This window comes from Rhinoderma darwinii, chromosome 1 (genome assembly GCF_050947455.1).
Source record: "Rhinoderma darwinii isolate aRhiDar2 chromosome 1, aRhiDar2.hap1, whole genome shotgun sequence".
NCBI lineage: Eukaryota > Metazoa > Chordata > Amphibia > Anura > Rhinodermatidae > Rhinoderma > Rhinoderma darwinii.
In genome coordinates, this window is record NC_134687.1 from 615,092,189 (window position 1) to 615,108,755 (window position 16,567).

The window sequence follows — 16,567 nt, forward strand, 5'->3', positions numbered from 1 at the left end:
TGTTTTTGATTTAGAAAAACGAACATTTTTGAGAGTTATGATCTATTTTAGCTTTATGCTAATGAGTTTCTTAATGGACAACTGGGCGTGTTTTACTTTTTGGCCAAGTGGGCGTTGTGGAGAGGAGTGTATGACGCTGACCAATCAGTGATCAATGAGCGTCATACACTTCTCCCCATTCATTTACACAGCACATAGCGATGTAGCTATATCGCTATGTGCAGCCACATAAACACACTATAACGTTACTGCAGTGTCCTGACAGTGAATATACATTACCTCCAGCCCACTTGGTCATATAGTAAAACACGCCCAGTTGTCCATTAAGAAACTCATTAGCATAAAGCTAATATAGGTCATAACTCCGTCAAAAATGATAGTTTTTCTAAATAAGAAACACTGCTGTTACCTACATTACAGCGCCGATCACATCATGTACAATAAAGGGCACTTATAATGTGGTGACAGAGACTCTTTAAGCTGTGTGTTTATCTATGAATTATTGTTCTGTTTAAAGGGAATGTGTCATGATTTTTTTTTCTTTTTATTATATTGCTTTTAATATAATGTAACATTTTTTTTTATTTATTTGTGTTGGCACTTTCTACTTTTTAATGTATTCATACTTTTACTTCTCTATGGGGGCTGCCATTTTTTTTCATCTCTGTATGTGTCGATTAACGCCACATACACAGATGGAATACGGCAGCACAGGGCATAGGACACAATGAACGGGAGCCATTCATTGATTCTGCTATCTGGCTCTGTACTGCGCAGACGCAGGTCAGAGCCACACAGCAGAGAAGCTGTTTGCAGGGAGAGAGCAGGTGCCATTATGAAGACCAGCTGCACTGCAGGTAAGGTGTGTGTCTCTGTCTGTCCCTCTCTCTCTCTCTCACAGACCCCCGCTCTCGTGACCCCCGCCCCCTGTCACTAGATGTATTGTCAGTGTGGACGGTGTGCGGAGCTAAGCTTGTCAGATGTAGTATAGATGTGTGTGTCTGTGTAGCAGAGCTGAGTGTGTGTGTCTGTGTAGTAATACTTAGTGTGGGTGTCTGTGTGTAGCAGTGCTGAGTGTGTGTGTCTGTGTAGTAGAGCTGAGTGTGTCTGTATAGCAGTGCTGAGTGTGTGTCTGTGTAGAAGAGCCGAGTGTGTTTGTGTAGCAGTGCTCTGTGTGTGTGTGTGTGTGTGTGTGTATGTATGTAGCAGCGCTGTGTGTGTGTGTGTGTGTGTATGTATGTATGTAGCAGCGCTGTGTGTGTGTGTGTGTGTGTGTGTGTGTGTGTGTATGTATGCAGGTGTGTGTGTGTGTGTGTGTGTGTGTGTGTGTGTGTGTGTGTGTGTGTAGCAGAGCGGAGTATGCACGGGCGCTGCTGATACTTCATAGCCGCTTATCAGCTGTTTTGAATAATCAGCGGCGAGCACCCCCCCCCCACACACACACACACACACACACACACACACACACACACACACACACACACACACAAATCCCCCCAAACATGCATAATCAAGTGTAGTCAAGCAGAATAAAGCGTTTTTTGGCACGTAAAATTCGCAAAAAAAAAAGTGTCAAATACACGCCGTGTGAACCGGTCAACTGAAAATTCATTCACTTCACTTTCATCATTCTAAGGGTATGTTCACACGCAGTGTTTTCAGCCGTTTTTCGGGCCATAAATGTCCTGAAAAATGGCTGAAAAATCGGAAACAGAACGCCTAAAAACATCTGCCCATTGGTTTCAATGGGAAATACGGCATTCTGTTCCGATGGGGCGTTTTCTACTCGGCCGTTTTCCAAAAACGGCACGTAAAAAGATGCCCGCCAAAAGCGCGAGTTTGATTAAAAAATGGCTGAAAATCAGGAGCTGTTTTCCCTTTGTTTAGTAAGCATGTGAACATACCCTTAGCCTTTTGGTGTGTCCTTTAGCATCTGCCAGATGCAGAATCACACCCAAAATGGCAGCCGGACACTGCTTAGCAATTTGAAGACACCTTTTCCTGGCTTTTTGGAGGGGGGGTGAGATTCCCTCCCACATTTACGGCAGCTGTGAGTCAGGTTGCTTTGCCTTATTCACCTTGCTGTAATTCTGGGAAGTGCTCCCTCTGGTGGCCAACATAGGAAAACATGTCAAATTATTATTTAATTTTTAATACTTTCCACCATGTAGAAAAAAAAATACAGCAAAAAAACGTAAAAAATATAATAGAAATAAGTAACTTACTTAAAGGAACAGTGTCATCACAAATTTTTTTTTAATATGTTAAAGATGTTAGTGCTTTATTAAAAACGTTTGGATTAATTTGTGTGTTTGTGTGTTACTTTTTCTTATTTTTACACTTTTTCTTCCCTATGGGGGCTGCCATTTTTTTTTCCATTTCTGTATGTGTCGATTAACGACACATACAGACATGCAATACGGCAGCCACAGTCCCATAGGGACTGCGAACGGGTCCAGTCCCATCCACTTCTGCGTACGCCGTCTGTGTGGGAACTGCGCATGCGCCGCTCCCACACAGTCCAATTTGAAATGCGCGCCGTCCGGCGCCATTTTCTTGTGGACCGGAAGTCGCGGCCGGACAGTAAGATTACTACTTCCGGTCGCGGCTTCCGGACTTGTGCACTTGGACCAGCGGCAGCAGACGGAGCGGACGGGCCGGAGGGAGCCGCGGCGGCAGGAGCAGGTAAGAGATTTCTATGTATGTTCGTGTTTGTGTGTGTTTACTACTGTATGTAAACCTACTACACTGTGTGTTAGCTCAAAAAATGGCGACACACAGTGTAGGAGGTTAGACCGTTCAATCCCCTCGTTTATCCCGGCACTAGCCAGGATAAAGGAGGGGGGGGATTCTCAGAGCTCACTAGAGCGAGTGCTTTTTTCCCAATTTTGCAGCAAAAAGCAATGTGGTTGCTTTACCACATGCAATGCTGCAATTTTGGGAATAGCTCCATCTAGTGACCAGCAATGGGAAATATTATAAATTAGAATCCAATTTATAATATTTCCTGACTCGTGAAAAAAATAAAAAAAATTTGAACAATGTTTAATCACCTACACACTAAATGCTTAATTAAAAAAAAAAAAACATGTTTTGCTGGCAACACATTCCCTTTAAAAAAAAAAAGGTTTAACACATTCCCTTTAATATCCGGCCAGATACAGAATACTTATGTGATGTCGAATATCTACAGGGGTAGGAACTAAGATTTTACGGTGAAAAGACTGAGCAGTGGCGCGGTCAACCAAACTCTGATGTGAGATGGTCTAAGGGTACGTTCAGGGCGTTTCCAGGCGTTTTTTCGGGGCATAAACACCTGAAAAAACGGAAGCTGAACGCCTCCAAACATCTGCCCATTGATTTCAATGGGAAAAACGGCATTTCGTTCAGACGGGCGTTTTTTTTACGCGGCAGTTTAAAAAAACAGTTCGTAGAAAAGCTCCCCGGAAATAGAAGTGCATGTCACTTCTTGAGCCGTTTTTCATTGTGTCAATAGAAGAACAGCTCCAAAAACGCATCAAAAAAGTTTGGTTTTAAAAACGGCAGAAAATCAGAGGCTGATTTCCCTTGAAAACGGCTCCGTATTTTACAGCCGTTTTTACTTTAGCGTGTGAACATAGCCTTATACTGCTCAGCAGTCTAGTCTCCATCTATGCATGTCCATATATGGACATTGAAGTCAGGGACTTCTCCTGGAACGGTGGTGCTATCTACAGACAGGTGGGGCGGCCATCTATGGGGGGTGCTGTGTAGAACTACCTACAGGGGGCTGTGTGGCATTACCTACGGGGGGCTGTGTGGCATAAAAGAAAAGGGGGCTGTGTGCACTACCTACGGGGGGCTGTGTGGCACTACCTACGTGGAGCTGTGTGGCACTACTTACGGGGGGCTGTGTGGCACTACCTACGGGGGGCTGTGTGGCACTACCTACAGGGGGCTGTGGCAGTATCTACAGAGGGCAGTGTGTGGCATTATCTACAGAGGGAAGTGTGTGGCAAAAAATGTACAAATAAAATTCATCCAATTTTAAAACGGACAGGGAAAAAAACGGCTCAAATTCGGCCGTTAAAAACGGCAACACGGCCTAGAACGGATGCAAAACGGCTGGGAAAAACGGTCCAAAACGGCAGTTTTTATCGACCGACACTCGGACCCTGTCTTGTGAATAGAGCCTAAGCCCTTATTCACGCGACAGGGTTTCCCGGCCGCATTAGGAGCAATAGACCCCTAATTGGGCTATTCACATGACCGATTTTTTGACGGCCCGGGAAACCTGGCCGTCAAAAAATGGGACATGCCCTATTTTCGGCCGTTTACCCGGCCGCCCGGCTCCCATAGAAGTCTATGGGGCCGGGTAATACATGGCCATCACCGGAATGTGTCCCGAGTCAAGTATTCCGTTGCTCGGGTGCTCTCTCTCCTCCTCCTCACAGTGCAGAGTGCATGTGAGGAGGGGGGTCTTTTTTTGCTCCCTGTAGGAGTCGGAATCCCCAATCCCCGGCCGGGGATTGGGGATTCCGCTACAGGAGAAGTGCGTGACTACACTGTCCATATATGGACACAGCGAAGTCACTCACTTCTGCAGCGGAATCTCCGACTCTATGGCCGGGAATTCCGCTACAGGAGAAGTGCGTGACTACACTGTCCATATATGGACACAGCGATGTCACTCACTACTGCAGCGGAATCCCCGACTCTATGGCCCGGGATTCCGCTACAGGAGAAGTGAGTGACTACACTGTCCATATATGGACACAGCGATGTCACTCACTTCTGCAGCGGAATCCACGACTCTATGGCCGGGGATTCCGCTACAGGAGAAGTGAGTGACTACACTGTCCATATATGGACACAGTGACGTCACTCACTTCTGAAGCGGAATTCCCGACCTGTGGCAGGGAATTCCTCTCCAGGAGAAGTCAGTGACTACACTGTCCATATATGGACATTGAAGTCAGTGACTTCTCCTGGAATGTGGGGGGGGGGTGGGTGCAACCTACAGGGGGCTGTGTGGCATCACCTACAGGGGACTTGGTGGCATCACCTACAGGGGGCTGGGTCGCATCACCTACGGGGGGCCCCCGGCTGCATTAGGAATAATAGACCCCTAATGGGGCTATTCACACGACCGATTTTTTGACGGCCGGGAAAACCGGGCGTCAAAAAATAGGACATGCTCTATTTTCGGCCGGGCACCCGGCCGCCCGGCTCCCATAGAAGTCTATGGGGCCGGGTAATACACGGCCATCACCGGAATGTGTCCCGAGTGATGGCCGGGTTTTCCGTCGCTTGCGCTCTATCTCCTCCTCCTCCTCACAGCGCAGAGGGCATGTGAGGAGGAGGAGGAGTTGATGCCATTCGGACAAATGGCTGTGCACTGTACACTGTGTGGCAGGGACGGGGTGTACAGCAGGTGGAGGGAGCACTGCACTGGCTCCCTTCCCCTTCTTGTTTTAAAAGCGCCCTGGCCCGGCGACACCTTCCATGGCGCCGCTAGCAGCTGCTGCTGCTGCGGCTGCTACTACTGTAGCGATGCCACTATAGCAGAGCGAGGAGGTATCTCCCCGCTCTGCTATGTGCTAGCCCCACTTTAGCTCCTTGAAGGAGCGGAATCCCCGTGTTTTCGGGGATTCCGCTCCTGGACAGAGCGCTTGATGTCTCTGTCCATATCTGGGCAGTGACATCAGGGGAAACTCCTGAAGCGGAATCCCCGAACACATGGGGATTCCCCTTCAGGAGTTGCCGCTCATGTCACTGTCCAGATCTGCCCGGCCCGGAACGGATGCAAAACTTTATGCAAACCGGCCGGGCAAAATGGCAGATTTTACCGGCCGACACTCGGTCTCGGGCGGGACCCGGTCGTGTGAATCCCGCCTAAGGGCCTGTTCACATCAGCGTTGGCTTTCCGTTCCGGGGTTCCGTCTGAGGTTTCCATCGGGTGAACCCCGCAACGAAAAGTCAAACTGAAACAGTCGATTGTGCTATTGATTCCGTCAGAAAAACGGAAACCTGCCGGAATGGTGACGAACGGAAACCATTAGCAATGTTTCGGTCATCATTGATATCAATGGTGACGGAAACGGAAGCTGTGGTTTCAGTTTGACTTCCGTTGCGGGGTTCACCCGACAGAAACCTCAGACGGAGCCCCGGAACGGAAAGCCAACGCTGATGTGAACCGGCCCTAACAGACAATTCCCGATATATATGAGACATATTATAAAGTTTATCATCTTTCCATACATTATTGATTTATGGGGAAATAATGTAAATATGAAGTACGCTTTATTATGTCAAAAGTTTTTTACTGATTAATCGGTATCATAAGAAAAAAAAGAACTGGTGTAATAAGGTCCCAGACAACGTGCAGCATATTAAACCAAACATTGCTCAGACTGCTGACTTTTTTTATTTTGTCCTTCAGGGATCAGACTGATTACCCACAACTGCTTTCAAAAACCATTCAAAGCAGATGTCAAGGCTCCTCCCACTATTAAGGCTCCTCCCCTTTTTAGTTAATTGTGATTTATAATTATTCTATCCTTGCTATAATGGAAATCAGCTCTGACTGACTTCCTGCCGAGCTTATGCTTACACGGAAAAGCCAATTTGGATGAGCAGAGCTGCAGTGTAAAGTATAGGGGCAGAGTAGTATCCCGTGCTAATGACACAGGAAGTGGATTTTGGACTACTGCAGACTGGCATTAGACACTGTAACTAATAATAGATGTATCTTAATAAATCAAACATAAAAAGCAGTCAATAGGAACAAACAGCTGCAGTGAGGAGGGGCAGAGGTACATCGGTTGTTAGACTTCAGACTCCAATAGACTATGCAGCTAACCTGCATACACTGATTAATACTAGATTAGAACAGATTTAAGAGTTTATTTTTATAAATATTTCCAGTAAAACAACCAACCATGGAGACAATGTTATAGATTACCAGCAGATGGCGCTCTTACACCACAATGTCTTCCTTCATGTACAGAAAAATGTTCAGAACCACAAACTGAAGAAAGGCAAAAAGTAGCTGCAATACGGTTTTATTTTTTGTAAAACTACTAAAAACAAGATACAATATCCGATTTACATAGCTGAGGAAAAGCAGCATTACAAATGTACAGTCTATTGTGTGTTATTGCACTGGTGTCATGTACAAGGCATATCCGACAAAAGACAGAATTATATCAACAAAATATACAATATATTACAAAATCATCTGCGCCGTATAATAGAACGCGGGAGGACATTGAAGTTCTAATCACAGCCGCCGTAACTCAGGACAAAACTTCTGTTATTTTGCATTTTTAAATAAAGTTTAATATGGTCGGATTCGTACACACAGCTGTTTTTTTTTTTCCTTGGGATCGGGTTCAAAAGAAACGGTGTGTGATCCTGGCTTCTGATGGTTTCCATGAAGGAACCCAGAGATCTCTCCAGATGAAAACCCTCAGAAGCCAAGGGTTTTACCATAAAAGATAATGGACCCAAACATAATATTGCTGCTCTGGGGTTATTCTCATTGAAATATGTTTTGAGCAATAATAATAAAGTTTTTTGGAGATGTGTGACTCTGAAAGAAACATTCGAGCAAAACGTATACATTGTGTTATACCTAGTGTTATGCTTCGCCCATGGGGGCGGAGCATGACACATGAAAGTGAGATCCTGGTGACTTGCCCTGCCCCCTCAGGCCCTGCTGAGACATAACACCTGTGTATTAGTTCTGCCTAAGGATTTCCTTTAAGTTAATACTTTCCTTAAATGGAGCCAGCCTGCAGCGGATGGCCAGGAGCGCTGCTCTGCAGGGAAAAACTGTAAATGGGACGCAGCACTAAACCAGCGCTGAGGCTTCTTGATTCTCGGTAACAGTGGGGGTCTCAGCAGTAGGACCCTCATCAGTCATAAAGTGATGGCGTATCAGAACCATATCCCATCACTGTATGAGAGGGGAATAACCTTTTAAAGAGACAGAATTTTTGCCTGGTTGGAGGGGACATGTCAGGGAAATACACAGGGGAAATTTAGTGACTGACACTTGTTCCCAATATTTACATCCAAAAAGTGCAAGGCGTTGGGTGATAATCCATCATCTCTAATCACACACAGGACCGTCCTGTCCTCATATAGGAAGATAAAAAGCCAACTGATCCATGAGAACCTAAATATTCTCCTCACACATAGCCTAGATAACTCATGTCATAAAACACTGATGGGGGGGGGGGTACCCCACAATCCCGAGCACGGGGTGGTTTTAGTTCAGGCAGAATACACATGGCATAACAATGGTAGGAGTTGGGGCCCCCATCTGATTCCCAAGATGAAGGGGCCACAGTATTGTGACCCTAGCACTTCTCGAAGATTTCGGCCACTGCTATGTTGGCCATAAACGGGGCAATTTCTCCCCTTATCTGACCAATATTCTTTGCTATTGGGACTCTAAAAGGGCCACACAACTAATAAAGCAAAGCAGCATCAGGAAATTAAATTCCCTTCTTCCTCCCCACAGGCCCTGGATAGAGAATGCAGGCAATCACAGAATGCGGGCAGACACGGAATGCGGGCAGACACGGAATACGGGCAGACACGGAATACGGGCAGACACGGAATACGGGGAGTCACAGAATGCAGGGAGTCACAGAATGCAGGGAGTCACAGAATGCAGGGAGTCACAGAATGCAGGCCAACGTACACAGTGTCCACGTGCGGACAGCGCCTTCAGGGAAGCAGCTGGGAAGATGATTTTTCTGCCATTTCTCCATCAGAATTGATTATAAGGGGAGTGATTCCTCAAACAACGTTATATTAGGCAATTGCTCAAATTACAATTCCATAATATAATAGTCAACACAGATCCAAACAAGCTTAAAGTCACTGTCCACCTTTTATCATCATGTCATTTTTAGGTCCAACATTCTGTACCGATACATTTCTTATATCTTTATAGGGGTCGGGGTTCCATTTATCTGATTTAGTACTCCAAATCTTCTGAGCTGACATAGATTTAAAAGATAATATGTTGACTACCTGCAGCTACCACTAGGGGGAGCTAACTGCATACTAAATTATTATTGAGTCTAATGTATAACAGTGTGCACTATGCCCCCAAGCTCCCTCTAGTGGTGGCTGCAGGTAGTCCGCATAATATATTATAACGCTCTGTCTATTCAGTGAAATGGAGTCCTGCATCAGAAAAACAGAGCAGTGACCACTATAAAGATATATTATAAAAGTCATTTTGAACCTATTTAGACCCAAAAAAAATGGTGGACATTCCCTTTAAGTAGAAACCACATAGCACACACATGCACCCTCAATGCTGCTGAGATGGGTCCTGTCAGCGACCTCCACCACCGTGTGGCGGATGAGGAAATTCTACCAGTGGTTGCAGGGAGAAGACCGGCCTGTCACCCTGCTGCCTGCTTTTGCCATATGCTGTAATTCCAACAGTCATGGGAGTAGTGCGTCCCTTACTGCTCTCGTTATATAGGGCACGTACCCTGGGGTAGGGAATATAAGCCCTGAGTACCCTGTGCTGTCATTTCTAAAAGGGAGAGGGATTGTTGACCCCCTAGTCAATATGTCAATCTATAAAATGAATGATAAATGATAAGTCACAAAACCCTCTGTATAGATTCCCAGATCACCTATGGATCACCTATAGATAAGGTAGTGCACGCTGGAACCAGCGGATTTGGCTTTCCTGACGCTGTGTTAAAAATACTCTCTTCTAAACAATATTTCATCTCTAAATCATTGATCTGCAGCCTGTGGTTCTTCATCTGGCATGGAACTACAACTCCTAGCATGCCATGACAACCTATGACTCTGAATATGCTGGGAGTTGTAGTTCCACTCTGAGTTTGAGAACCACAAGCCGCAGACCTCTTCTCTATGTGTAAGGAAATATAGCGGAAAATATTTGTACTCTGTTTATCGGTCATACGACAATTATATATATTTGAGCTCTCTATCAGTCTGTAATATAAATATATATCATAGTGTTACGGGTTGAGATGTGATGTTGTGTTGATAATGTGACTGGCCACTAGATGGCGCTAGTCCTTCATTGTCAATACACTATAAGCCATCTGAGCTGGATCAAGGTAAGACCACACATTCCAGATTCAGCAAAGCTGGGTTTGTCACATCGGACAATCATGATTTCGTAATGTGGTACCTGTAATTTTACATAGGACTGCCAGTAAACCTGCTGCATTCTCTTTCTTCAGATCATGATACAGAAGGAAAGGGTTAAATGACAAATCCAGCTCTGCTACATCTGTATATCAGTTACCCAGCAGTAAAAAGGCATGTCAGGAGAACATGCCGGACGTTGTGTTATTATGGCTTTTCCAGGCACCTGAAAAGCACATGTACAAAGTTATGCTGTGATGCATATTCCCATATGCCGCTGCGTAACTAGGCAGATTTGCCATTTAGGAGTCTGGGAAAGCCAAGTAACCTGTTGGCCAAATAGATTCACACCAAGACACAAGAATGCATCATATGAGCAGATGTATATAACCAAGCAGACCCAAAAACTTTCCTGCTATGTTCAGTTGTAGCAGAGCTAAGTCTATCGTGGCAGAACTGATCATGACATCACAATGAAGTGTCTGCGGTTTACCATGAGATTGCAACTAAACTTACTGTCTTACCCTGGGACGATATCACAGTGCGTAAGAGAAACGGTTAAATGGCAAATTCAGCTCTGCTACATCTACCGGTAATTAAATGCAACTTCATGCTTGTGATGGTTCAAACCAACAGAGGCTTTCCTGTAACTAAAACTATGGAGTGTTAAAATAGGAGATATAAATAAATGTTATCATTCAAGTTTAATCGCCACATAGGAAATATAGACTCGCGGATCCTCACTGCATGGCACGGCGATGGATATTGGCGCAGTCGATGCTGAACCTGCTTCCCCTGATCATGAAGTTTATAGATTTCCTGGAAAGTCCATCCTTATATGTCCAGTGTCACTGTCTGATGTCCCACATCTTTACAGTGAAACCATTCCCATGGACACAGCTAGGGGGCGCTCTGTATAGAGAATTTGTGCATTGAGGGGTTCCTGATCACACTGCAGTTCTGTGTTTTCTGATCATTAACTGTACAGGTCCTTCAGGAACAGCTTTGATTATATTCCAAGCGTCATAGTGCATGAGGCCGATCAAAGCTTTTCCACCAATAGAAATTATTTCATCTCCGGCTTCTATCCTTCCAGCCTGCTCAGCGGCGCCACCTGCGAGCAAAAAAAAAGTGATGAAGTCAAGATTTAGTAAAATCAACAAGACGTTGATGATTAGCCTTGGTGGCGGCAACAAGCATCCGGGGTGGTATATAGCGGACGATGATGCTGCAGATGGGATATGACAGGGACCAATGTTAGAACCTGAAGCTGCCAGACAGCGTCCGCAGCTGCACCTGGGAGCAGGTTTGACCATGCCAGAGGCATGATGTGTCCCCGTTAAAGCCCATGACCTCACTGATGGGATGTCACAGGAGTCAACGTCACTGTCTAAGTGATAATCTGGGGGGGTCACTTTAGGATACCAGTTCATGTGAAGTGGTGGTGATGTCATAATTGCAATGTCTGAGAGATTGCCTTTCGTGTCTCCTTTAAGGCCCCAGAACAGGTGGGGGCATGGTGGGCGGTAATACCAACAATGAGTGACAGCCTTATAAAATGAGCGCTGTGTTAGGTTGGCCCATGCTGAGGGTGTGGTGCATCCCCTTTAAGGCTGCATAGGGGGAAAATACGATGCTGGTATAAGGTCACTCGGGCCAATGGGAACGGTCATTCCCATTCACCGACTCTTTGTGATGACATTCCCCATTGCATTCAATGGAGAAGCGGCTGTGCCATCTCCATTGAAGTCTTTGCATGGAGAGGCACGCGTGTAAGTCCAGCCACCTCTCCATTGAATTGACCATTTTCCCCATTAAATTCAATTGAGAAATCAGCCATACAGAATTTATTGAATGTGAATCACGAGACCCCCTTTTTCCCAATAGGTGACGATCCTAGAGGTGGATATCCCATAAATGTATAAAATCTAAATACACATGGGTGCTGACATCACTGCTGATGATGTCATCTGCGGAGTTGTCAGGGACATTCTAATGTTCACACTGTTTAGTTATTGTATGGGGCTGTGAAATATATAAATCAACCCATTGTTTTGTGAATGTGGCTTTAAAAGACTGTGAAAAACGTGTTGTAACATATCAAATCCTACATTGGAGACCGAGAGCCTTACCTGGACTCTCTGAGGGTCCCTAAAAGGACACCATAAATCTGGTAGAATATTTTTCGGGGAGACTAATGGACCAAACGTGTGAAGATGCAATATAAGCTCTTAGTAATGACGTAATCTAGGAGAGGAACATATTTCTCTAATAATCGTTGTACTTTCCACTGAAGCAGAAACCAACGAGGATTTAACAACATTACCAGCCTTAGAGTCTTAAAACAGGAGAACTATGTGAAGAACGAACGCAGAGTGCTCATAAATTATTTAGGACCCCACAAGAGACAGGAACGGCCATTGCGTAATACAGGGGAAGGAAACCAAACACATTGTGGACCAGAATTCCCAGACTGTAGAGTTCAGCCCCGAGATAATATATACGTCTGCTGCACGCCGGACGCATCACGCCACATCGTACATGTCAATGGCCGATCCTGTTCACTAAACATGATGGTGCTATGTTCCATACATCCCAGTAAGGCCTCAAACACCACTGTGGGCATTTGGGGTCTTAATGTGGCTTGCAGCGTTCTGTGTAGGGTGTCGTATCACAGAAAAGTTTTCCCCTAGAAGCAATGACATGAGCTCTTCTAGGGCAAAACTTGGTCAGACATACGGCATCTGATGGAACATGTAGACAATCCCCTGTCAGCTAAATACAGCAGCATACGTTTCTCTCTCGTCTTGTCTGAGTGTCTGCCTAGGTAAAAGCTCACAGAACACAGAATGGACTGATACCTAGTAACAAACCCTCAGCTGTAAGCAGAACTAGATAAGGATGGATTTTATAGTATCTTTATGTGAACAACGAAAGTTTCCTTTCACTGACAGGAAGCATAGGTCTTGAAAATGGTGAGAAATTGAAAACCCAAACATATTATAAACTTTTACAACTTTTCACTTTTGAGGGATTGAGCGTTATTTAGGACTGGAGAATAAGTTTAAAGTCTGACCCCACAACAGTAACTACAAACAGGGCGCCATACAGCAAACCTGGTCAGGCAGGTGTGTCCATCATTGAACAGTGACCCGGTCATTTTACTTAAAGGGATTGTACAGGATTCGAAAAACATAACTGTTATCTTTCAAACACAGCACGACACCTGTCCACAGGTTGTATGTAGTATTGCAGCTCAGCCCTATTCACTGCATGCTGAGCTGCAATGCCAGACACAACCCACATAGATGTGTGGCGCTGTTTCTGGAAGAAAGCTACCATGTTTTTCTAAGTGAAAATGCACGAGCTCCAGTAAGGTATAGCAGTAAGAGTACCATGGGTTACCATCTGTACTAACCATATATTGGACCTCACTACAAACACTCTGCCTTTGCGGAGTCTTTTTCCCCCATCTGGCTAGGTTCTTAACCTGTGGTACGTATACCCCAGGAGGTACATGCCATTTCTCCAAGGGGCACCAGTTGTCTTCATATTGTGCTTTTAAAGAGGCAGCACAGTGTATGATCATTGGCTTGGTGGTACCTAAATATACTTTATTTGAGTAGTGGGTACTTGAAGTCGAAATAATGAGTAACACTGCTTTAATGTATTCTGTAGGTTGTGGTAGTTGTAGTTCAGTTTACCAGTAACTTCTGCACAGTATAGTGGAAATCTACACCAGCTCGTAACTGGCCTTGATTTCCCTTTCAGGCGCACGGACAGTTAGAGATGTACCTAATTTATAAGAGGCAGCCGCATCTCACTCCAGCTAACTTTAGAATAAGACTGGCGTATGAAATGCCAGTCTTCATAAATCTCCCCCCTTGTATCGATAACATGAAATATAAATATTAGATTCCAGTGGATCACCACTTCAACCGCTGTGTGTAGACGACAAATCATCTGTATAACTATTTGTTCAGTCAACAAGCCCATAGACCAAGTCTAAAATCTGGCTTTGGTAGTCAAGTATTGACTGAGGTAGGTTGATGTGGTCTAATGCAGATGGTAGTGAAATGCCAATCATGGACTCTTATGCAGGCGGGTGTCAAGAGTATAGACCATTCTGAAAGTGGGGATCAAGCACAGATCATGAAACATTCTGTAGGTGGGAGTCAAGAGCAGATCATGGATCATTCGCAGCTGGGAGTCAAGAGCACATCATGGACTGTTATGCAGGTGGGAGTCAAGAGCAGATCATGGACTGTCAGGCCTCATTCACACGACAGGGTCCGAGTGTCGGCCGGGAAAATCGGCCGTTTTTGGCCGATTTTCCCGGCCGGTTTGCATCCGATTTGCATCCGTTCCGATTCCATTCCGGGCCGAGTTGCCGTTTTTACCGGCCGATTTGGACCCGATTTGCATCCGTTTTTTTCCCTGTCCGTTTTAAAATCGGATGAATTTCATTTAAATTTGTTGCCACACACAGCCCTTTGTAGATAATGCCACAGCCCCCCTGGTAGGTAATGCCACCCAGCCCCCTGTTGGTGATGCCACACAGCCCCCTGTAGGTAATGCCACCCAGCCCCCTGCAGGTGATGCCACCCAGCCCCCTGTAGGTGATGCCACCCAGCCCCCTGTAGGTGATGCCACCCAGCCCCCTGTAGGTGATGCCACACAGCCCCCTGTAGGTAATGCCACCCAGAACCCTGTAGGTAATGCCACCCAGCCCCCTGTAGGTAATGCCACCCAGCCCCCTGTAGGTGATGCCACCCAGCCCCCTGTAGGTAATGCCACCCAGCCCCCTGTAGGTAATGCCACCCAGCCCCCTGTAGGTGATGCCACCCAGCCCCCTGTAGGCGATGCCACCCACCAGCCCCCTGTAGGTGATGCCACCCACCCTGCCCCCTGTAGGTGATGCCACCCACCCTGCCCCCTGTAGGTGATGCCACCCTGCCCCCTGTAGGTGATGCCACCCTGCCCCCTGTAGGTGATTCCACCCTGCCCCCTGTAGGTGATGCCACCCAGCCCCCTGTAGGTGATGCCACCCAGCCCCCTGTAGGTGATGCCACCAAGTCCCCTGTAGGTGATCCCACACAGCCCCCTGTAGGTTGCACACATCCCCCCCCTTCCAGGAGAAGTCACTGACTTCAATGTCCATATATGGACAGTGTAGTCACTGACTTCTCCTGAAGAGGAATTCCCTGCCACAGGTCGGGAATTCCGCTTCAGAAGTGAGTGACGTCACTGTGTCCATATATGGACAGTGTAGTCACTCACTTCTCCTGTAGCGGAATCCCCGTCCATAGAGTCGGGGATTCCGCTGCAGAAGTACGTGACTTTGCTGTGTCTATATATGGACAGTGTAGTCATGCACTTCTCCTGTAGCGGCATCCCCGGCCATAGAGTCGGGGATTCCGCTGCAGAAGTGCGTGACTTCGCTGTGTCCATATATGGACAGTGTAGTCACTCACTTCTCCTGTAGCGGCATCCCCGGCCATAGAGTCGGGGATTCCGCTGCAGAAGTGCGTGACTTTGCTGTGTCCATATATGGACAGGGTAGTCATGCACTTCTCCTGTAGCGGCATCCCCGGCCATAGAGTTGGGGATTCCGCTGCAGAAGTGCGTGACTTTGCTGTGTCCATATAAGGACAGTGTAGTCATGCACTTCTCCTGTAGCGGAATCCCCGGCCATAGAGTCGGGGATTCCGCTGCAGGAGTGTGTGACTTCGCTGTGTCCATATATGGACAGTGTAGTCACGCACTTCTCCTGTAGCGGCATCCCCGGCCATAGAGTCGGGGATTCCGCTGCAGAAGTGAGTGACTTCGCTGTGTCCATATCTGGACAGTGTAGTCACGCACTTCTCCTGTAGCGGAATCCCCAATCCCCGGCCGGGGATTGGGGATTCCGACTCCTACAGCGAGCAATAAAAGACCCTCCTCCTCACATGCACTCTGCACTGTGAGGAGGAGGAGAGAGAGTGCGCGAGCGACGGTAGACCCGGCCATCACTCGGGACACATTCCGGTGATGGCCGGGTATTACCCGGCCCCATAGACTTCTATGGGAGCCGGGCGGCCGGGCACCCGGCCGAAAATAGAGCATGTCCTATTTTTTGACGGCCGGTTTTCCCGGCCGTCAAAAAATCGGTCGTGTGAATAGCCCCATTAGGGGTCTATTATTCCTAATGCAGCCGGGTGCCGGCCGATTTATGAACGGCCGGCACCCGGCCGGGAAACCCTGTCGTGTGAATCCCGCCTTATGCAGGTGGGAGTCAAGAGCAGATCATGGACCATTCGCAGCTGGGAGTCAAGAGCACATCATGGACTGTTATGCAGGTGGGAGTCAAGAGCAGATCATGGACCATTCGCAGCTGGGAGTCAAGAGCACATCATGGACTGTTATGCAGGTGGGAGTCAAGAGCAGATCA

General features: G+C 46.7%; 1 protein-coding gene across 3 annotated transcripts in view; it reads right to left on the reverse strand.

The window, feature by feature from the left end:
- Positions 1-6,920: 6,920 nt before the first annotated feature.
- The window catches only part of PDZD2 (PDZ domain containing 2), a 227,839-nt gene continuing 218,192 nt past the window's right edge, over positions 6,921-16,567 (reverse strand). For all 3 annotated transcript variants that reach the window (XM_075841544.1, XM_075841534.1, XM_075841552.1), the window contains one exon: positions 6,921-11,251. In XM_075841544.1, coding sequence (XP_075697659.1) covers positions 11,085-11,251 — 167 coding nt within the window. In that variant the 3' untranslated portion in view covers positions 6,921-11,084. The remainder of the gene's footprint in view (positions 11,252-16,567) is intronic.